The 23,174-nt window shown below is 46.6% G+C and overlaps 1 protein-coding gene across 5 annotated transcripts in view; it reads right to left on the reverse strand.

Moving 5' to 3' along the window:
- col16a1 (collagen, type XVI, alpha 1) overlaps positions 1-23,174 on the reverse strand; it is a 476,156-nt gene that overhangs the window by 43,545 nt on the left and 409,437 nt on the right. For all 5 annotated transcript variants that reach the window (XM_038801937.1, XM_038801918.1, XM_038801946.1 and 2 more), the window contains 7 exons: positions 13,769-13,822; positions 13,639-13,683; positions 10,779-10,823; positions 6,171-6,224; positions 2,293-2,346; positions 1,031-1,081; positions 25-114 (listed from right to left, as the gene is read on the reverse strand). In XM_038801937.1, the coding sequence (XP_038657865.1) occupies positions 25-114; positions 1,031-1,081; positions 2,293-2,346; positions 6,171-6,224; positions 10,779-10,823; positions 13,639-13,683; positions 13,769-13,822 (393 nt within the window). The remainder of the gene's footprint in view (positions 1-24; positions 115-1,030; positions 1,082-2,292; positions 2,347-6,170; positions 6,225-10,778; positions 10,824-13,638; positions 13,684-13,768; positions 13,823-23,174) is intronic.

The raw sequence follows: 23,174 nt of genomic DNA on the forward strand, positions 1-23,174 counted from the left end.
GGTAACAGCAGAGTGGGAACCTACCATCAACCCAGGGGCTCCAGGGAGGCCAGATGGGCCCACCAGTCCAGGGAGGCCTCTTTCTCCCATCACTCCTCGATCACCCTTTGTTCCCTAAATAGAACCAATCAGTAAAAAAAAAAATCAGTTATCAGAGGAAATGTTAAACTGAGCGCATTGTGGAACAGTGTTCACATTGAGATTCCTATAAACAGGTTGGATCAACTGACGGCTCAGTGATAGAGGTAATGATGGAAAGACAGAGACAGTGAGAAAGGAGAAGGGAGCTGTACTGTCAGTGATAGGTTTAAAAAAGAGAGAGAGAGGGTAGGAGCTGTGCTGTCAGCGATGGGTTTAACAGAGAGAGAACGAGAGAGAGGGAGGGAGCGATGGAGGGAACTGTGCTGTCAGCGAAGGGTTTAACAGAGAGAGAGAACGAGAGCGAGGGAGGGAGCGAGGGAGGGAGCTGTGCTGTCAGCGAAGGGTTTAACAGAAAGAGAGAGAGAGGGAGAGAGAAAGAGGGAGGGAGAGAGAGAAAGAGAGGGAATTGTGCTGTAATCGATGGTTTAGCAGAGAGAGAGAGAGAGCGAGAGAGGGAAAGGGAGCTCTGCAGTCAGTGATGGGTTAAACAGAGAGAGTGGGAGAGGGAGAGAGAGAGAAAGAGAGGGAGCCGTGCTGTCAGCGATGGGTTTAACAGAGAGAGAAGGAGAGAGAGAGAGGGGAGAGAAAGAGAGAGGAGGGAGAGGAAGCTGTACTGTCAAAGGTGGTTTGGCAGAGACAGGGAGAGATACAGTGTGAGAAAGAGAGAGAGAAAGCTGTATTATCAGCAATGGTTTAGCAGAGAGAGAGACAGGGAGAGAGAGAGAGAATGAGAGAGAGAGAGAGAGAGGGAGGGAGAGGAAGCTGTACTGTCAGCCATGGGTTTAGCAGAGCGAGAGACAGGGAGAGATAGTGAGAGAGAGGGAAGGGGTGAGAGGACATTGTATGATGTGCTGTGCTCTCCTGAGCATGATCATTTGTTCTGACTCACCAGGCCGGGTGGTCCTGCAGGGCCAGAAGCTCCTGGAATCCCAGCTGCTCCCTGAGATTGAAAAGGATATACTGTTAAACACAGGAGAGCATTGGATAGAAATTAGTCTCAACTCCTTCATATGCCCAGACCCTGTCTCACACAGACAGGCTCAGGATATCATGCTGAACAATACACTGAACATCTATTTTTTTTTTTTTAAATTTAGATTACCCAATTATTTTTTCTATTAAGGGGCAATTTAGTGTGGCCAATCCACCTACTCTGCACATTTTTGGGTTGTGGGGGCGAAACCCACGCAGACACGGGGAGAATGTGCAAACTCCACACGGACAGTGACCCAGAGCCGGGATCGAACCTGGGACCTCAGCGCCGTGAGGCGGTTGTGCTAACCACTAGGCCACCGTGCTGCCCTTACACTGAACATCTATAACCACTGTGCATGATCACACACAATCCCAAACATCTTCGGTCTGTTTAGGTCTGAGGAGAGGTCAAAGTCTGGGAAAGCTAGGATTTTTAGTCTCGTTACTGTTTAGATCAGTATTGGGGGGCAACTATGATATTCTGCCTGCACACCACCCCATGCCCCCACCCACCCCACATCAAATGGTGTCATGGGGAGTTACTGGGGTTCTCTTTAACTGTTTAATATGGTTCTGAGTTTGAAAGGGACGTGGAAACAGGTGCAATAATAAATAACTTTAGCAAAAGACAATGGATAAGTACTTGAAAAATAAACATTTATAGCATGCAGAACTTCAAAGAGCCAGAATAGGCATGATGGATGAAATGGCCTCCTTTGGTCTTGAGTAGTTCTGTATGCTCGTCCAATCTGGGACTCTCTGAATAGCTGACTGTGTATTAGACTGAGAGCCTCACTCCCATAGTGATCATGTCTGCAGACACAATGGCTCCTTTTGAATTGATGACAGAAGATTGTCTCTTTGCCTTTTTGGATCCAGTTGATCCTTAGGTGTCCTGCTTTATCAAGCTCCACCTCGGCTCAGACCAGGCCGGCTCTTCCTGATGTCGCCTTATATGCCGAGAAGCCTGCCCTATCCAGAAAATGACTCAAGCCCCTGGGTTTTGTGCCTGGGGGCAGGAATCTTTCACACCCGTCACGGTGGAACTGACCCTGAGGAAGTTTGAAGCCAGTGCGCATGTGTTGTGAGGGTTTCCTAATTCACTGTCACTCTGCTGGAGTTCATGGACATTCCAATCCTGAGAAATCCTGACTGAGCTGGTATTAATATACTCACAACATGTCCAGGAACGCCCGGAGGTCCGATGGGTCCTGGTTGGCCAGGTTCACCCTGTAAGCAAACAGAAGTCCACATATTCATTCTCCTGCCTTGTGGATCAAGAACAATTTGCATCCATCATTCTGAAGACAGGCACACAGCAGCATCACTGCTGTCTCCCAAGCACTCTTGCCTTGTTTGAGTTAACTGGTACACTTTCAACCTAGTCTTGTGACAGAAACAATTTCATGTTGTCGGGGGACATTTAGGGGACAGTGATCAGGATGTCATACGATTTAGTTTGACAAGGGGAAAACCCGAGAAAGAGTGATTAACTTGGGGGGAAAGCCAGCTTCAATAGGGTGAGATTGGATCTTTCTCGGATAAATTGCAATCAAGATTGGCAGAAAAAACTGTACCTGAACTTCAAAGTCTTTATGAAAATGAAATGAAAATCGCTTATTGTCACGAGTAGGCTTCAATGAAGTTACTGTGAAAAGCCCCTAGTCGCCACATTCCGGCGCCTGTTCGGGGAGGCTGTTACGGGAATCGAACCGTGCTGCTGGCCTGCTTGGTCTGCTTTAAAAGCCAGTGATTTAGCCCAGTGTGCTAAACAGCCCCGACCTCTTTAAAGGAGAGATAATTCAAGCACAATTAAGGTATACTCCCAAGAAGGGTGAAGGTGGAGCAAACAAATCCAGAGTTCCCTGGACGCTGAAAGAGAGATTAAAATGAAGAAAGAAACTCATGACAGATGCCAGGTGGGTAATAGAACTGAGAAGGAAGCTGAATATAGAAAGTTCAGAGGGGGAAGTGAAAAAGCAAATAAAAAGACTAAAGAGAGAGGATGAGAATTTACTGGCAGCTAACACAAAACAGAATTCAAAAGTCTTCTCAGCATATAAATATAAAAGGATGGAAAGATGAGTGGGGTCCAATAGGGACCAAAATAGGGCATAGTGCTTTGCAGAGATATTAACTGAATAATTTGCTTCTGTGTTTACCAAGTTTAATAACCCTCACAAGGCCCATGGGGACACATTGATTGACATGGACAAGAATCGTCAGTACTCTAGGAGGATGTTGCAATCGGAGACGGGCCCCCAACATTGCCCTTCCATTGTTCTGCATGGGAAATGTGCTCCCCAACATGATATATGCTCCCCTCGACCCAGCCCCACAGTTAGTAGAAGCACAGTGACAGGCAAAATGGCAAAGGAGGTCCCCATTGCAAGTGAACCTTCAGACTTGGGAGGGGGGGGGGGTTACAAAACCCATCACGAGACTCACCGGGATACATCATTCGGTTTCCCCATGGGACTCTTTTTTTAATAAATTTAGAGTGCCCAATTAATTTTTTCCAATTAAGGGGCAATTTAGCGTAGCCAATCCACCTACCCTGCACATCTTTGGGTTGTGGGGGCGAAACCCACGCAAACACGGGGAGAATGTGCAAACTGCACACGGACAGTGACCCAGAGCCGGGATTGAACCTGGGACCTCGGCGCCGTGAGTCAGAGTGCTAACCACTGCGCCGCCTTGCTGCCCTCCCCATGGGACTCTTGAATACGAGTTTCCCCGCTAGTGGGCGGGGGTCGGCCCAGCTGGGGCTCATACACTTACCCTTTAAAAGCCGGTCTGGACTGGGGCCGGCACTTTAGGTAGTTCCGATTGGGACCTGTGAGCTGTAAACTGCGTTGTGGCCTTTACTTTGTCAACTAATTAAATATTGTTTCGCTTACCTTCTCAGGCCACCTGAACTTTAATATAAAAGAAGAAGGTTCTGTGTAGGCCATGGTGAAAAAGGAGGTAATTCAGATACCTCCTTCAGATACCTCCTTGTGGAAATTGTGAACCATCCTTGTGGAAATTGTGGAGGCACTGGGTATAATTTTCCAATCACCGTTAAGACTCAGGACTAGTTCGGGAGGAGGGGAAAATTGCTAATGTTTCACCTTTGTTCAAAAAACACTGTAAAGATAAGCTCAACAACTGCAGGCCTGTTAGTTTAACTTTGACAATGGGACTAAAGCTAGTTAATCAAGGAAAGCCAGTAAAGATTTAAAGACAAATCAGGTTTAACTCACTTGATGGAGTTTATTTGAAGAGGTAACAGAGAGGGTTGATGGGGGTAATTGTGTTGATGTGTTGGGCATGGTCTTCTTAAAGACAGTGCCACACAATAGACATGTGAGAAAAGTCTGAGTTCATGGAGTAAAAGGAACTAGAGCAATACTGATACAAAATTGGCTAAGTGAGAGGAAACAGAGAATTAATGAATTAACCGTGGTTAATTGCGGTTTTCAAACTGGGGGAAGGTTTGCAGTGGATTTCCCCAGGGGTCACTGTTTGAACCCCCTGCTCACTCTGACATATATTAATGACCTAAACCTTGGTGTACAAGGTCACAGTGCGTGTGAACGATGAGGAGGATAGTGAAGAACTTCAAGAGGATATATACAGGTTTGTGGATGGGTGGACATGTGACGGATAAAATTGAACGCAAAGAAATGTGAAGTGATTTATTTTGGTTGAAGGAACATAAACAATATAAAATGAAAAGAATAATTCAAAATAGAGTGTAGGAGCAGACAGACCTGGATGTATGTGTTTGTTAATCATTGTGGTTGGCAGGACAGGTTGAAAGAGTAGTTAATAAAGTATATAATATCCTGGGCTTTATTAATAGGGGCATAGAGTACAAGGGCAAGGAACTGATATCAAACACTGGTTTGGCCTCAACTGGAGTATTGTGCCCAGTCCTGGACACTGCACTTTAGGAAGAATGCCACAGCATTGGAGAGAGTGCGGAAAAGATTTACAAGAATGGTCCTAGTGATGAGGGCCTCAACTACGTCCAGATTGGAGAAGTTGGCAATGTTTTCCTCAGAGTCGAGAAGGTCGAGTGAAGATTTGATAGAGGTGTTCAAAATCATGAGGAGTGTGGGAAGAGTAGACAGGGAGAAACTATTCCCATTGAGGGAAGGATCGAGAACGAGGGCACAGATTTAAGGTGATTGGCAAAAGAAACAATGGAGACACGAGAAAAAACTTTTTCATGCAGCGAGAGGTAAGGATCTGGAATGTTTTGCTGAGAGTGTGATAGAGAGAGCTTCAATCAAAGCTTTCAAGAGGGAATTGGATTGTTATCTTAACAGGAAGAATATGTACAGCCACAGGGAGAAGGCAGGAGAAAGAAACTCAGTGAATTGCTCCTTCAAACAACCAGCATAGATATGACAGACTGAATGGCTCCTTCCACACTGTCACCATAATGTATATCTGTGATTCTATCTGTGTTTAAGGGACCCACTTTGCTACTGACCACCCTTTTTCTCATTAAAGGAATCTGGCAGAAGGTGAGGACAAAGAAGTTTCTTTTTAATTTGGCTTTCTGTGGAGCAAGGAGTAGCAGCAGACATACTCTCTGGAATCTCCCGAGACAGTGAGTTCTTCCCGTGTCTGCATGCGTTTCCTCCGGGTGCTCCTGTTTCCTCCCACAAATCCCTAAAGACGTGCTTGTGAGGTGAATTGGACATTCTGAATTCTCCCTCTGTGTACCCGAGCAGGTGCCAGAATGTGGCGACTAGGGGATTTTCACAGTAACTTCAATGCAGTGTTAATGTAAGTCTACGTGTGACAATAATAAAGATTATTATTATTATGCAAGGAGCACTCCTGGAGGCTTCCTGTAAACACTTTACACATGGACACTCTCCCGGGGACCCTCTCTTTCTCCTATGGAGTGAGTCTGGGAGTTAGTGCCATGGTCATACCTGACATAGAGTTCTCATAAAGCAGACCAGATTGTTTGGTTGGTGGGTGGGAGGCATTGGAAAGGCACGGAAAATAAAGTTTCAAAACTAGATAATCAATCATAAAGTTCTTAGACTTGCCTCAAAGCCTGGCCGGCCTGCATTTCCGGATGGTCCTGCTACTCCTGGTTCACCCTGGAACAGTGAGTGGAGATACCAATGTCAAATATATCCATTACTGTACAGAGCATATGGCATCACCACACACACACACAGGTGGGGTTATGCAATTCATATACCTACACAAGCATACGTGGACACACACATGCGTGGCACACACAGGTGGGGGTATGCACTTTGTGCACAGACACACTAACATACACATGTACACAAAGGCATTCATGGGAACACATACCAAGATTCATACATTGACACACACCCTACAATGCGTGGCACGCAAACATTCAATGACCCACATTTACAAGAACACACACAAAGATTCACACATTGGCCGACACACACTGAAATGCACACACAGGTGTGCACACTGACACACAGAAACACAAACAAGCGGCAGAATTTAAACAGGCGGCCAGGTTTCCTGTCCCATAACTGGAAGGGTCGGTGAGAATGCATCCTCGCTGACATCAGCTGCCCCATTGCCATTCAATACTCTGAGGAATGCTATCTGGTTGGAGATCTGCCCCTTACTTAGGAGGATATCCTGATTCAGAGAGATGCCAGCCCATCAGATTAGCTGGGACCATGAGTGGTCACAGAGCAAAGATGGAGGTAAGGGCAGGGCTTGTTGCAGCAAGGACAGAGGATTGGGGATCTTGACGAAGAGGCTGGTACAGGAGCATTCACGGGGGTGGCAGACCTGCTGTGGGTTGGGGGGCACCACCCTTTCCTTCCTCAGGCCTGAGCAAGCTACCCTGCCAGACGAACTCTCTCCCCCCATCTCATATCTCCTCTTACCAGCCTCAAAACTGAAGCTGGATAGGAGGTGGCCATTAATTAACTACTTAATGGTCTCAATTGAGGTGAAGGCGTGTAGAGAGTGGTACATCCTGAGCCTTGCCCACCAGGTCAGTGGTGGAATGGGAAGATGTTAGGAAGGCAGCCTGGAGAGTTTTATGGCCCCCTGCCAAGAAACCCACTGCCGGGGGTGTTAGTTAAATTCTGTCCATTGGAACATAAGGAACAGGAGCTGAGCTACCATCCAATGAGATCATGACTGGTTTTTACCTAACTGTCAGTATATTATTTCTTATGTCTGAATAAAGCTCATAGTCTTCCAGTTGAAGTAAATGTTTTATTGAGTAAGTTCGTTCTCTCTCCAGACCTTATACTAGATGTTACATAAGACTGTCTGTCTGTGTCTGCTCACTAGCTGCCGTTCCTGTGAAGAGTGTGATGTTGGATCCCGTCCGTCTAGTTTATACCTTGCTAATGCTCCCTCTAGTGGTTACTTGGTTGTAGTGTATTTACATTAACACCTTGTGTATATACAGTGATGCAGATCAGTACATCCCCCCTTTTTCCTTTTTACATATTTTCTGTACTTTGTTAAAGAAAATCATACAAAACAGGTAGGTAAATGATGACATGTACAAGTTGTATGATATTGATGATTATACAAAGCCAATTAATATTTATGAGTTCAATCTTAAATTTAAAAAAATTGAGTCCAAACTTTATGAATTTATTCGGTTGAGTTTATTTCTTCTTCTGTTGTTGACGTGGTGATGTTGATAATGTAATTTCTTTGTGAGCGTTATCAGTATTCTTGTTTTTAAGTAACCAACAAGTCATCATGAGACATTCGAATGGTAAAATCACTTTTGTTGTCTGACCTGTACTTTTTCCTGTGCTTGCAGTATCGATTGTGCATGTCATCCGCCTTGTCTGACCTGGACTTTTTTCTGTGCTTGCGGTATTGATTCTGTATGTCATCTGCTTTGTCTGGTTTGCTTGTTTGTTGGAGCAGATATAAATTTGTGAGATTCGTTATCATGCCATATGATGTTTGTACTCTTACTATTGTTTTAGACTGTGCTGTTACATTGTCCTTCATTTGCAGAGTTGTACAATGTTGTACAGGTCATTGTTTCATTGTTGTTGTTTCTGTCTTTGTTGTTTTCATTGCTGTTCTTCTTGTTGTTTTTGTTGTTTGCGTTGTTGTTCTTGTTGTTTTTGTTGTGCTTGTTGTTTCTGTTGTTGTCTTTGTTATGCTTCTTCTTGTTGTTTTTGTTGTTGTTCTTATAGTTTTTGTTGTTGTTCTTGTTGTGCTCAATGATCGTTCCGTGTGGATAATTGGAGTCATTCTCAAAGTTATTGGTATAAGTGTCCTTTGTGGTATCTGAAGTTTCATTGAGCTTTTCGATTTGAGGATTATGAGAATGATCTGATGTTGTATTGATTCTGGTGACATCAGTCATTTGTGGTTGATGTGATTCGCCTTTGATTCCTTGGTGCTCCTCTTCTGGAATAATTTGTGGTTTATTTACTTCCTCGTTGATTTCTTGGTGCTCCTCTTCTGGAGTCAACGTCATCAAGATTTTAGGTTCTTGTGGGTTGTCAAGAGTGGATGAGGTTTAATTGATGCGGTCTCACTGGACTCAAGAGTAGTTTTACTTTGATTGTTGAGTGCTTCTGTACAGACGAGCTGAGATCTGTCAGTCTCGCTGAGATCTTGCACATCGTGTATGCTGATTGTGATCACATTGTCACTGTTCTCACATACAGTGGGTAAGCACAGTAAGAAGTCTTACAACACCAGGTTAAAGTCCAACAGGTTTGTTTCAAACACGAGCTTTCGGAGCACGGCTCCTTCTTCAGGTGAATGGAAAGGCTTGTTCCAGAAATGTTTATATAGACACAGTCAGAGATCCCCGGAATGCGAGCACCTGCAGGCAATCAAATCATCAAAGATGCAGAGATAGAGGTAACTCCAGGTTAAAGAGGTGTGAATTGTCCCAAGCCAGTTCAGTCGGTAGGCCTCTGCAAGTCCAGGCTTGTTGGTGGGGGCCGAATGTAATGCAACATGAATCCCAGATCCCGGTTGAGTCCGCATTCATGCGTGCGGAACCACAACACCACAAAACCCTGCCAGGGTAATCTCTGCAAGACATGCCAGATCATCGACATGGACACCACCATTACACGTGGAAACACCACCCACCAGGTACGCGGCGCATACTCGTGCGACTCGACCAATGTAGTCTACCTCATACGCTGCAGGAAAGGATGTCCCGAAGCGTGGTACATTGGCGAGACCATGCAGACACTGCGACAACGAATAAACGGGCATCGTGCGACTATCAACAGGCAGGACTGTTCCCTTCCAGTTGGGGAACACTTCAGCAGTCAAGGACATTCAGCCTCTGATCTCCGGGTCAGCATTCTACAAGGAGGCCTTCAGGAGACGCGACAACGCAAAATTGCTGAGCAAAAACTTATAGCTAAGTTCCGCACGCATGAATGCGGACTCAACCGGGATCTGGGATTCATGTCGCATTACATTCGGCCCCCCACCAACAAGCCTGGACTTGCAGAGGCCTACCGACTGAACTGGCTTGGGACAATTCACACCTCTTTAACCTGGAGTTACCTCTATCTCTGCATCTTTGATGATTTGATTGCCTGCAGGTGCTCGCATTCCGGGCATCTCTGACTGTGTCTATATAAACATTTCTGGAACAAGCCTTTCCATTCACCTGAAGAAGGAGCCGTGCTCCGAAAGCTCGTGTTTGAAACAAACCTGTTGGACTTTAACCTGGTGTTGTAAGACTTCTTACTGTGCTCACCCCAGTCCAACGCCGGCATCTCCACATCATACAGTGGGTAGACATTCATTGTCTTCATGTTGATTAAAAGAGCTGGGTAGACTTTCATCGTCTTCTTTTTGTTGTTCAAATGAGCTGGGTAGACTTTTGTAGTCTTCTTCTGGTTGCTCAAGTAAGGTGGCTAGACCTTCATGGTCATCTTCGTGCACGGTTAGCGCTCTGGAGTCTTTAATTGCTTCCATTCTGGAATCTGTCCACGAGCTCTCTGTGGAGGCTTGCATCGCTCTCTCTGTGGAGTCTTTCATCGCTCTCTCTGTGGAGTCTTTCATCGCTCTCTCTGTGGAGTCATGCAGTGATCTCTCTGTGAAGTCGATCTATGCTCTCTCAATGGAGTCAGTCAGTACTCTCTGTGCGGCGTCGTTTTCAACAATCTGCCATTGAATCATGGTATTGGATTCATCTGCCATGAGTAGAGTCGCGTTGAGCTTTACAACCATGTCGCTGATGCTTTCATGATCATATCCGAACAACTCAGCCATGTCTGAGTAGTATTCTTTGATATGCAAATCATCTTCTGTTGTTTCGGATTTGTTATTCAGCGTTTAACTTTAAATTATAAAATCAGCTTCTTTGGCTTCAGATTTTTTACTGAGCTCTTCACTTTTTGTGCTGCAAATTGCTAATTCTGGGTTGCTGCGGAAGTTATTTTTTGAGATCCTTGGAGGCTCTGTAATGTCAATTTGGATTCTTAATGCCTAGCCTATGTGATTGCCTTCTACATAGACCATGACAACTGAGTCTTTTCCCTCCCACTCGAAGTGACTCTGATACTCAGAACCATAGGACATACATATACACACACATATACACACACGCACACACACACACATGTGTGGACACCATTTTCCTTGAGCCTAAACATGCACTCAAAATGCTACAGTACCTACACACAGATACATACCCTCTGTCCCGGTTGCCCTGGAAGCCCATGTTTTCCTTTAAATCCCTGTTGAAGGAAAGAAGCCAGTGAAAATATCTCTCATCTTTACAGAATTACACATACACCTTCTCCTTAGCTCCTTGCTTAAACCCCTCCCGTCACTAAACTCCACCCATCTGAGTCTTGCAAGTCCCAATTGCCTGTCAGCTTCCAGGTGCTTTCAGGGAAGAGAGTTCCAGATTTATACCACCCTTTGTGTGAAGAAGTGCTTCCTGACATCATTTTTGAATGGCTGAGTTCTGATTTTAAGGTTCTGCCTCTTGTTCTGGACTCCCGAACCAGAGGAAATAGCTTCCCTCATAGAACATAGAACATTACAGTGTAGTACAGGCCCTTCGGCCCTTGATGTTGCGCCGAACTGTGAAACCACTCTAAAGCCCATTTACACTATTCCATTATCATCCATATGTTTATCCAATTACAATTTAAATGCCCTTAATGCTGGTGAGTCCACTACTGTTGCAGGCAGGTTATTCCATGCCCTTACTACTCTCTGAATAAAGAACGTATCTCTGACATCTGTCCTATATCTATCTCCCCTCAATTTAAAGCTATGTCCCCTCGTGCTGGCCATCACCATCCGAAGAAAAAGGCTCTCACTGTCCACCCTATCTCATTCTCTGATCATCTTGTACGCCTCAATTAAGTCACCTCTTAACCTTCTTCTCTCTAACAAAAACAGCCTCAAATCCTTCAGCCTTTCCTCATAAGATTTTCCCTCCATACCAGGCAACATCCTGGGAAATCTCCTCTGCACCCTTTCCAATGCTTCCACATCCTTCCTATAATGCGGCGACAAGAATTGCACGCAATACTCCAAATGCGGCCGCACCAGAGTTTTGTACAGCTGCAACATGACCTCATGGCTCCGAAACTCAATCCCTCTACCAATAAAAGATAACACACCGTACGCCTTCTTAACAACCTTATCAACGTGGGTGGCAACTTTCAGGGATCTATGTACATGGATACCGAGATCTCTCTGCTTGACCACACTACCAAGAATCTTACCATTAGCCCAGTAGTCTGTCTTCCTGTTACTGCTTCCAAAATGAATCACCTCACACTTTTCTGATTTAAACTCCATTTGCCACCTCTCAGCCCAGCTCTGCAGCTTATCTATGTCCCTCTGTAACCTGCAACATCCTTCCACACTGTCCACAACTCCACCGACTTTAGTGTCATCTGCAAATTTACTCACCCATCCTTCTACCCCCTCCTCCAGGTCATTTATAAAAATGACAAACAGCAGTGGCCCCAAAACAGATCCTTGTGGTACACCACTAGTAACTGGACTCCAGGTTAAACATTTCCCATCAACCACCACCCTCTGTCTTCTTACAGCGAGCCAATTTCTGATCTAAACTGCTAAATCACCCTGAATCCCATGCCTCCGTATTTTCTGCAATAGCCTACCATGGGGAACCTTATCAAACACTTTACTGAAATCCATATACACCACATCAACTGCTTTACCCTCGTCCACCTGTTTGGTCACCTTCTCAAAGTCCTACCCTTCACAAAACTGTGTTGACTGTCCCTAATCAAATTATTCCTTTCCGGATGATTATAAATCCTATCTCGTATAAACCTTTCCAAGACTTTGCCCACAACAGAAGTAAGGTTCACTGGTCTATAGTTACCGGGGTTGTCTCTATTCCCCTTCTGGAACAAGGGGACAACTTTGCTATCCTCCAGTCTTCTGGCACTATTCCTGTAGACAATGATGGCATAAAGATCAAAGCCAAAGGCTCAGCAATCTCCTCCCTTGCTTCCCAGGGAATCCGAGGATAAATCCCATCCGGCCCAGGGGACCTATCTATTTTCACACTTTCCAGAATTGCTAACACCTCCTCCTTATGAACCTCAAGCCATTCTAGTCTAGTAGCCTGTATCTCCGTATTCTCCTCGACAACGTTGTCTTTTTCCTGCGTGATTACTGACGAAAAATATTCATTTAGCACCTGACCTATCTCCTCGGACTCCACGCACAAGTTCCCACTACTGTCCTTGACTGGCCCTACTCTTACCCTAGTCATTCTTTTATTCCTGACATACCGATAGAAAGCTTTAGGGTTATCCTTGATCCTACCTGCCAAAGACTTCTCATGTCCCCTCCTGGCTCTTCTTAGCTCTCTCTTTAGGTCCTTCCTAGCTAACTTGTAACTCTCGAGCACCCTAACTGAACCTTCACATCTCATCTTTACATAAGACTCCTCTTCCTCTTGACAAGTGATTCAATTACTTTAGTAAACCATGGTTCCCTCGCTCAACCACTTCCTCCCTGCCTGACAGGTACATGCTTATCAAGGACACGCAGTAGCTGTTCCTTGAACGAGCTCCACATTTCAATTGTGCCCATCCCCTGAAGTTTCCTTCCCCATCCTATGCATCCTAAGTCTTGCCTCGTCGCATCATAATTGCCTTTCCCCCAGCTATGACCCTTGCCCTGCGGTATATACCTATCCCTTTCCATCTAAAGTAAACGTAACTGAATTGTGGTCACTATCACTGTCAACCCCGTCAAATCTTTTGATCATTGAAAACACATTGAGGGTTGCCTTCAAAGAAAGAACAAGGAAAAGTACAGCACAGGAACAGACCCTTTGGCCCTCCAAGCCTGTGCCGATCTAGCTATCTGTCCGACTTAAAACCTTGAATCATGTAATATCCAAGGAATACAAACCAAGTTTATGTGACCGGTCTTCTTTTCCCTTTACGTTCTAAAGTCAGTCCACGTGGGTAAGGACAAAAAAAAATGTACATAATGGGAAACAAAATAAGTCTCTCCTGCACCCGAGTAGATGGTTCAGTTACTTACATGTGGACCCCTGGGCCCTGGGGGTCCAAGTGGACCAACCTCACCCTGCAACACAAAATAAACATCATCAGTGACTCTGCCCTCTTAGTGGGAAGGCCAGAAAGAAATTGGGATTGTGTTAATGTCCTACCTGTGAGCCTGGCTTCCCTTCCTTCCCATCCAAACCCTCTACTCCTGGAGGTCCCTGTGAAAGAAGAGGTAAAAGATGCATCAGGAGAGAGCGAGAACAATGCAGGAATGGTCCGCTTAGCACCACTTATCCAGCTAGTCTCCAATATTTTATTGTCCACTCAAGACACTGGTCCACTTAAAGGAAGCAGAATTTTCACTCGTAAACACTTCAAAACATCTCCTTCATTTTTGTCAATTATTGTAACATCATGGGACCAGATTGAAACATTTAGGGTGGGATTCTCCGTTGCCTGATGCTGAAATTGGGAATTGCAATTGGGCGGAGAACAGGTTCCAACGCCAAAATCGGGGCAGGCGCCAATTTGACGCCAAATCACAATTCTCCGTCACCTCTACAGCGGCGTCAATGAGTACCAGAACGCAGGTACAGTAAACACCATTTGCATATCATTAGTAGGCCTGACCTGGTATTCTCTGGGGCTTCCACAATTCTCCGCCTCTGAAGGGCCCAGCTCCCCACGGTGCGGTTCACTTGTGTTTCTAAAAATCGTGAAACCGGCGTCATGGCTGCTGAGGGAGGGAGAGGGCGTGTGGAAAGTGTCCAACATCGTCCTAGTTTGCTGCGAGTTGTGTCGCTGTTCAGGGGGCTTCTGCCAAGGCTGGTGCGAGAAGCGGGGGTGGTCAGGGGGTGGGCTGTGAGGTCAAGGTGGACGGACATGGAACACCATTGCCACAACCGGCAAGGCAGCCATGCAGCTTCATCGCTGACAGCCCTGTGAACGTAGGGCCACGGGTGGTACAGGTGCCCCCTCAGGCCACCCCACTAGGTTCCCTCTTGCACCGACCAACCCATCAGCTGTATAGGCATGCTCCAGCGCAACCAGTGCCATCGTGTTCGCTGGGATGAGTGTGTGTGGGGAGTAATGTGTATGTGCGGCTGCAGCGGGTCAGCCTCCTGAGTGTTATTCACAGCCCCGGCGAATCCTGCAGCGTTTTTCATTGGAATCGATGTGTCCCACGTGGTACCGGTGCTAGCCTCTCCATAGTTGCTGAATCGATCCAGGTTTGGCGCCTGTTTTGCTGTTGTGAAAGTCAACAAATTCAGCTCCGGTGTCAACACTTAGTCTCAGAAATGGAGAATCCTGCCCATGAAGTCATGAAACATTACTGAAACATCAATGTATTTATATAATGATCAGATTGGAATTGGGACTTCTATACACTGGCACAGGTGTTTGTACTTATTATTTATCCAACCTTGCACAGCCTGTGACCTGTCTTCCCGAAGACTAGACTGGTTTTCCCGAAGAGTGGGTTTGTAATATGTAAAGGCTGAAGTCAGGTTATGGGTCAACTGTTGATCATTAGAAATTATTCCGTGGTTCAAACTCAGCCCTGGGCTGAAAGTCTCCTGTTTGGATAAGAAACTTGTTTGAGATGAGTCAGGATGGAGCAAATCCATTCATTGTGTGTGCTGTTGGATTAGATTGGCACTAGTTTGCTGTTTCATCAGTAGGCAGCACAGGAGAGTGGAGATTTGGTGCTTGAAATGAATAAAAATGTCCTTATGTTGAGTTGAAAGTGTTTTGTTGTTGGGGCTGAAGTTGGGGACATTTATCGGATCTGTCTCAGACTTGGACAGTTGTATGTAACAGGCACGACCTAAATGAGTAATCCTCTCCAGCACTAGCATTTAAAAATACTTGCTTCATTCTGGGGATATCCATGTCATTGGTAAAGCTGGAATTTATTGCCTCTCCTTATTTGTCCTGAGAAGGTGGTGGTGGGTTTGATCCAATAGTGTGGCTTGTAGAGAGCAAACATATTGCGGGAGGACTGAGCTCCTACATAGGGCAGAGTGGGTCAGGTTGGAGAGTTTCCTTTCCCCAAATTACATTTGTAAACCAATTGTGTTTTAACAACAACCCAACAGCTTTATGGTCACTCTTATAGATGCCATATCGGTCATTCTTACAGATACAATACTGGTCACTCTTATAGATATCATATTGGCCACTCTTCCAGATACCATATTGACCACGCTTATAGAGAGCATATCGGTTATTCTTATAGATATCATATTGGCCATATTTCTAGATACCATATTGACCACGCTTATAGAGAGCATATCGGTTATTCTTATAGATATCATATTGGCCATATTTCTAGATACCATATTGACCACATTTATAGAGAGCATATCGGTTATTCTTATAGATATCATATTGGCCACTCTTCCAGATACCATATTGACCACAGTTATAGAGAGCATATCGATCATTCTTATAGATATCATATAGGCCACTCTTACAGATACCATGGCTCAACCAAAGGGTTCACTCCTTGCTGAAGTTCCGGACGGAGGTGTTCAAGTCTGACAACCCTGACCTATATCAGAAATCCAGGTATGAGGTACGGAAAGGCATCAGGGATGCAAAAAGACAATACCCATCAAACTGGAGTCCCAGGCCAACGACACCAACCCACGACGACTATGGCAGGGCCTACACAAGATCACAGGCTACAAAGCAAGGCCTGGTGGAATATCTGGGGCTGGAGCATCCTTACCTGATGATCTGAACAAGTTATATGCCCGCTGTGAGCAGTCAGCCAATGCATCAGTGCCACCCGCCCCAACAGCCCTGGACACACCCATACCCACTATCACAGCCTCAGAGGTAAGAGCTGCCTTCCTGAAAATGAAAATGAAATGAAAATCGCTTATTGTCATGAGTAGGCTTCAATGAAGTTACTGTGAAAAGCCCCTAGTCGCCACATTCCGGCGCCTGTCCGGGGAGGCTGGTACGGGAATCGAACCGTGCTGCTGGCCTGCTTTAAAAGCCAGCAATTTAGCCCTGTGAGCTTCTTGAAAGTGAATTTGCGGAAAGCGACGGGCCCGACGGAGTCCCTGGGCGAGCACTCAGAGCCTGAGCAGGCCAGCTGGCGAGTGTATTCGCAGATATCTTCACCACCTCACTCTTCCGCTCTGAGGTCCCCACTTCCTTCAAGAAGACCACCATAATACCAGTACCAGAGAAGAACAAGGTAGCCTGCCTCAACAACTACCAACCAGTAGCCCTGACATCTGTGATCATGAAATGCTTTGAGCGGCTTGTCATGAGTCAGATCAACGCCGGCCTCCCAGACGGTCTCGATCCACTGCAGTTTGCCTATCACCGCAACCGGTCCACAGCAGATGCTATCTCCCTGGCACTAGAATCAATACTCGAACACCTCGACAAGGACACCTATGTAAGACTGCTGTTCATAGACTACAGCTCCACCTTCAACACCATTATCCCGACAAGACTAATAACCAAACTCTGCAACCTTGGACTTGACCCCTCCCTGTGCAGCTGGATCCTGGACTTCCTCACAAACAGACTGCAATCTGTAGGATAGGCAACAGCACCTCCTCCACAATAGTCCTCAACACCGGGGCCCCCAAGGATGAAATGAAAAAATGAAATGAAAATGTGTGCTTAGTCCTCACTGTACTCCCTATACACGCACAGCTGAGTGGCAAGATTTAACTCCAATTCAATCTACAAGTTTGCGGATGATACGGCTGTGGTGGGCCGTATCTCAAACAACGAGTCAGACTACAGAGGGAGGTAGATCACTTGGTTGTATGGTGTACCGAAAACAACCTCTTTCTAAATGTTGGAAAGACCAAGGAACTGATCATCGACTTCAGGAAGCGTAGCACGACACACACTCCCATCTGCATCAATGGCTCGGAAGTGGAGATGGTCGATAGCTTTAAGTTCCTGGGGGTCACCATCACCAACAGTCTGTCCTGGTCCACTCACATTGATGCAACAGCCAAGAAAGCCCAACAATGTCTCTACTTCCTATGGAAGCTAAGGAAATTTGGCATGGCTGCATCGACTCACACAAACTTCTACAGATGTGTGATAGAGAGCATCTTATCAAGCTGCATTACAGCCAGAAACTGCAGAGTGTGGTGAACTCAGCCCAACGCATCACACAAGCTTGCCACTCCCACATTGATTCTGTACACGCCTCCCGCTGCTTCAGGAAGGCAGACAGCATTATCAGAGACCCCTCCCACCCAGGCATTGCCTTCTTCCAGACCCTTCCATCAGGCAGAAGGTGCAAAAGTCTGAAGACTCGCACATCCAGACATAGGAACAGCTTCTTCCCCACAGCTACTGGACTCCTCAGCGACTCCCCCTCGGACTGATCTGTTCCCTGTCAGTGCACTATTCACGACGTCCTATGCTGCTCTTGCTCATGTATTTGCTTTGTTTGGCCCCTTGTTCCGCACTCTAACCAATCACTGTTTGTTGATGTACCATTTATCAATGTTCTCTGTTGATTATTCTTTTTGTCTACTATGTACGTACTGTGTACATTCCCTTGGCCGCAGAAAAATACTTTTCACTGTACTTCGGTACATGTGACAATAAATCAAATCAAATCAAATGTAGACCGCTCTTGCAAATACAACATTGGCCACTCTTACAGAACCATATTGGTCACTCTTACAGATACCATATTGGTCACTCTTATAGATACCATATTGGTCACTCTTACAGGTATCTTGGCCGGGATTCTCCAAAAACGTGGCTAACTGTTGACGCCAGCGTTAACACCAGAGTGTTTCACGCTGGCATCAATGGGCCTCTTGGCCCAGCGATTCCGTGACCCACAGGGGGCCAGCACAGCGCTGGAGTGCTCTGCGTTGCTCCAGCCACCGATATGCGGCTCTGCACTACTGGCCACGGATCCACGCATGCGCACGGCAGCAGCTTCCGCTCTGGCGCCGTGCGACATGGCCGAGCCACACAGTGGGCCGGCGTGGAAGAAGGTAGGCCCCGCCGATCGGTGGCCCCCGATCGCGGGCCTGGCCAGTGTGGAGGCCTCCCCGGAGACTGATCCCCCCACCCCCACCAGGACACCCACCATAGCTGTGACGCCAAGCTCCCGCCGGGTAGAACCATACGTGAACGGCCCCTCACCGGTGCCCTATTCTCCGCCCCCGTACCAAGCGCGATTTCAGCGCCGGAGCTCGGAGAATCCCGCCCCATATTGACCACTCTTACAGTCACCACATTGGTCACTTTCTTTCTTACAGACTTTCTTTCTTTCTTTCTTACACTTTGGTATTTCTTAGATACCATATTAACCACTCTTACATATACCACATTGGTCATTCTTACAGATACCATATTAGTCACTCTTACAGATACCATATTGTCCACTCTTACAGATACCATATTGACCACTCTTACTGATACCATATTGACCACTCTTACAGATACCATATTGTCCAATCTTACAGATAACATATTGACCACTCTTACTGATACCATATTGACCACCCTTACAGATACCATATTGTCCACTCTTACAGATACCATATTGACCACTCTTACAAAAACAACGTCGGCCACTCTTACAGATACCATATTGGTCACTCTTACAGATATTCTGGCTGGGATTCTCCAAAATCCCGGCCAAGAGTTGACGCCGGCGTCAAAACAGGCGCGAGCGACGCATGCGTCAACGGGCCTCCAGGTGCAGTCACACTCCCCGTCCTCGGGGGCTAGAACGGCGCCGGAGTGCTGTGCGCTGCTCCAGCGCTGAAAGCTGGCCCGCCATGGCCGCCGAGGGTCTGCGAATGCCGCCACGGCCAGGGCAGGTCCACACATACGTGCCACAGCCATCTCCGCATCAGCCCACGGGCAACATGGCGGGACCTGCAGAGGAACATAGACGCCCCCCACCCCCCCCCCCCGGAATTAGCGCGCCCGCCAATCGGTTGAATCTGGGTCCCTGGAGCTGTGAACAGCAGTGCTAACCACTGTGATGTCTGACTTACATATACCATATTGGCCACTCTTACAGTACCATATTGGCCACTCTTACAGTACCATATTGGCCACTCTTACAGTACCATATTGGCCACTCTTACAGTACCATATTTGATTTCAAATTTTTAAAATAGAATTAAAATTCTTCAACTACTATGGTGAGATTAGAACTCTTGATTATTTTCGAAATTACGAGCCCAGTAATGACTAATTTCGCACTTCAGTGTAACTGTCGGCAGTGATCCCACCTACACTTGGCTTTAACGTTTTGACCAACTTCACTGAATTTGAGATAAGATCGCTGCCCTCCACCAGGAGGAGGACCCGCCTCATAGAGCTGCAAGCCAATCAGCAGCTCAGCAGCACCGGTGGCACCATCGGGAGCAGTGGCAATTGCCGGTACTACAGGAGGCCTGGAAAACAAAAAGGGTAACTGTGGAAGCCTGGAACCTAGGCAAGTCCCGGATCTTACCAGGACTGGCCGCAGGCTGGTAGAGTGGGGTGGAAACAAGTTAGGTAGGGCATTATGAGAAGGTGGGGACAGGCCAGCACTGAACGGCACCCTCCCAAGGTCTCCAAGGTGAGGGAGTTAGGTCCTAAAGCCTTGGTTAGATCTTGGGAACACATATTAGAGTGAGACTAGCTGTCTCACTCTAATATGTAGATTCGGCGGAAAGTGATCCCGCCCATAATGGGTAGGATTCACGTTGCAACGTCTCACAAGATTGCGATAGATCTCACGTGGGGGTCTGTGGGGGCGAGTTAGATAGATCCCAGACGTTGGATCTCCCAGCATCTATTGGTCGTGTTGCTGCTTTTCGGCTGCAATGCAACTGGTAGATCCTGCCCTCTGTCTCTGTGCTGGTTAAATCTGAGCAACGGCAGTGCGAGGTCCTTCATTTCCTTTTTAAGGACCACAACTGGGTAGTAAACCTGAAGCCTCCCCCCCCCCCCCCGCTGCTAGTAAAATCTCAGTGAGGGCGAGGATGGGTCGGCTGCTGCCACCGAAGGCACAACGCCCTGCTTTTCCACCATAAAAATCCAGCCCTCAATCATCATACCACCATTCCTCCTGTAGGAGACAGCTAAAGATCCCCTGGGTGAAATCCAGGAAAATCAAGAATTAATATATCCACAAAGTTGCTAATGGATCATACCACAACATCAACGGAAGATTGGGGAATAAATAATGTAAAGAAATTTTCCACATTCGTTCGAGTGACCGATCAGGAGAATTCCTGAGGCAATTTGTGGAGTTTGGACCTTGTTATTGGAACTCTGGCCATACTGACTCATTTTGGCTCAGATGGTATAAATGGACTCAAATCAAGTCACTGACCATCGGTACTCTGGATCTGTGGAGACAAATGGAGATCACAGAATGATATCCATTTTGTCTCAGGTTCCTGTATTTTTCTCATATCCCGCGAACATCAGGATTCAAGATGGCGCTGGGGCGAGGTGACTTTTTGCAAGCTGTGCCCAGCATACCCTCTAATTCTATCTTTTACTCTCGTTCTATGCTTCTAAAACTTCATTCTAACTCTTTTAAACTCTCTAACAAAGTTCTTATTCAATTACGTACAGATTTAGCGATCTTTAGGACCCCGGAGACACCTGAAACTGACGACCTGATATCGACCCAGAGCAGCCGGCCACGTGTGAGTAGCTGCCGGAGCTGCAGTCCCAGGCCTGGGAATTCTCCTACAGCAGCTCCTAGAGATCAGGAAAACACCACAGAAGCCGGGACCTCCACTCTGCTGCTCTCCAACGACCAGACCAGCATTGTAGCAACTGCAGCCATCCCCCACCCCACCCCCCGCAGCTCACAACCCCACTGACCCGGAGAGCTGCGACCTCCCGCAGGCCCCAAGCACTGCTTCCACGCCTCCTCCTCTACAGTCGCCCTACACTCCTAAACTCAACTCCCACAGTCTAACAATCAGTAATACTGCTCTTTCAAATTTACTTGCAGGTCTAGAGATCCTCTGTCCTCTGAAGGAAGACCGCGATCTGGAAAGGCTGCTGCGGACCCCAACACACGGACAATGTGGTAGTCACCACTGTTGTATTATATTGTATATACTGGTATTACGGTAAGGCCCCTGTACTACAGGTATGGGGGTAGATCCCTGCCTGCTGGCTCCGCCCAGTACACAGAGTATAAATGTGTGTCCTCCGAACAGCAACTATTTTGCCATCTGCTGTAGGAGGCAACACATCTCTGTGTAATAAAGCCGCGATTACATTCTACTCTCGTTTCGTCGTAATTGATAGTGCATCAATTTATTACACAGAGATTTTTCAGAATGGACCTCCACATCAAGCCGGATCGCCTGCAGCTGCATCCTCAAGCAGACAACGCCAAAAAAGACTTTGAACATTGGTGAGCCTGTTTTGAAGCGGACATCGGGTCTGCGCCAGACCCAATCCCAGAAGCACAGACGCTCCAGATTCTGTACATGCGGCTGAGCTCCAACGTTTTTCCTCTCGTCCAGGACTCGCTGACCTACGCAGAAGCCATGGCACTACTGAAGGAGAATTACGCTCAGCAGACCAACAAGATCTACGCCAGGCACCTCCTAATGTAGAAGTGGATTTCATTTGGAACTTCGCTGATAGGGTTAATATAACAGTTCTGAAAAGCTCTGTGAAAGAGATGTCAACAGGTCAAGGGATGAAATAAAGGGAGTGTGTTCTGACCGTATCTGTAAAAGCAAAGATGTCAGAAGGTTATGGGATGGAATATAGGGAGTGTGGCATTGGTACTAATTAATGTTCTGACCGTATCTGTAAAAGCAGAGAGGTCAAAAAGGTAAAGAATGGAATGAATGGGAACCGTTACTTTATTGCAGAGATAACATAATTAAGCTCGTTTGACCAGTTGGAACAAATAAACATTGAAATGTTAAAGGAAGGGCCTTGGAATGAGATAAGCCAGATGGCCATGGGATACAAAAACCTTTGTATTAATATTAATAGTGACTTGTGCTAATGATTATGTCAAAAATAACCTCCCGACCTCGAAGAATAATTCCATATATGTACATGTTCTGGATCCTTGCCAAATCATAGGTGTATCTAGGAATTTAAAGGGACCACCCCTAAGCTGTGATTGTATAAAGAGACAGTCCATATTTTGGACTTTGGCACTTCTCGAAGGTGGTTACCCGACTGCTTAGAGATTTGTCCCGGCCGTAAATAAACGAATATTCGTTACTGACGTGTTCGAGTGTTTTACTTCTGGACTGACGATCAGATACGTGAAAGCGCAATTCACATTTGGTGGCCCGTACGGGGATCTCCAGAGGGGTCTGCGCAACTAACCGGCGTAATTGACTGAGCTCGTTCAAAGTAGAGGACGAATTTGGCCCCCAACGTGAGTAAAAATTTGTTTTCCACCTTGGTATTCGCCTACTACCAGTTTGATCGTTGCTCAGCCTTGCCGTTGGTTTGTCGAGAAGCCTCTGCGAGATCCAGGTCAGTCCAGCGAACCCGTTTTAAAGAGGGTAAGTGAGTGAACCCTGTGGTTATCGTCGCTAGGGGCAGCCTGGGACTGCCGCC

This window comes from Scyliorhinus canicula, chromosome 1 (assembly GCF_902713615.1).
Source record: "Scyliorhinus canicula chromosome 1, sScyCan1.1, whole genome shotgun sequence".
NCBI lineage: Eukaryota > Metazoa > Chordata > Chondrichthyes > Carcharhiniformes > Scyliorhinidae > Scyliorhinus > Scyliorhinus canicula.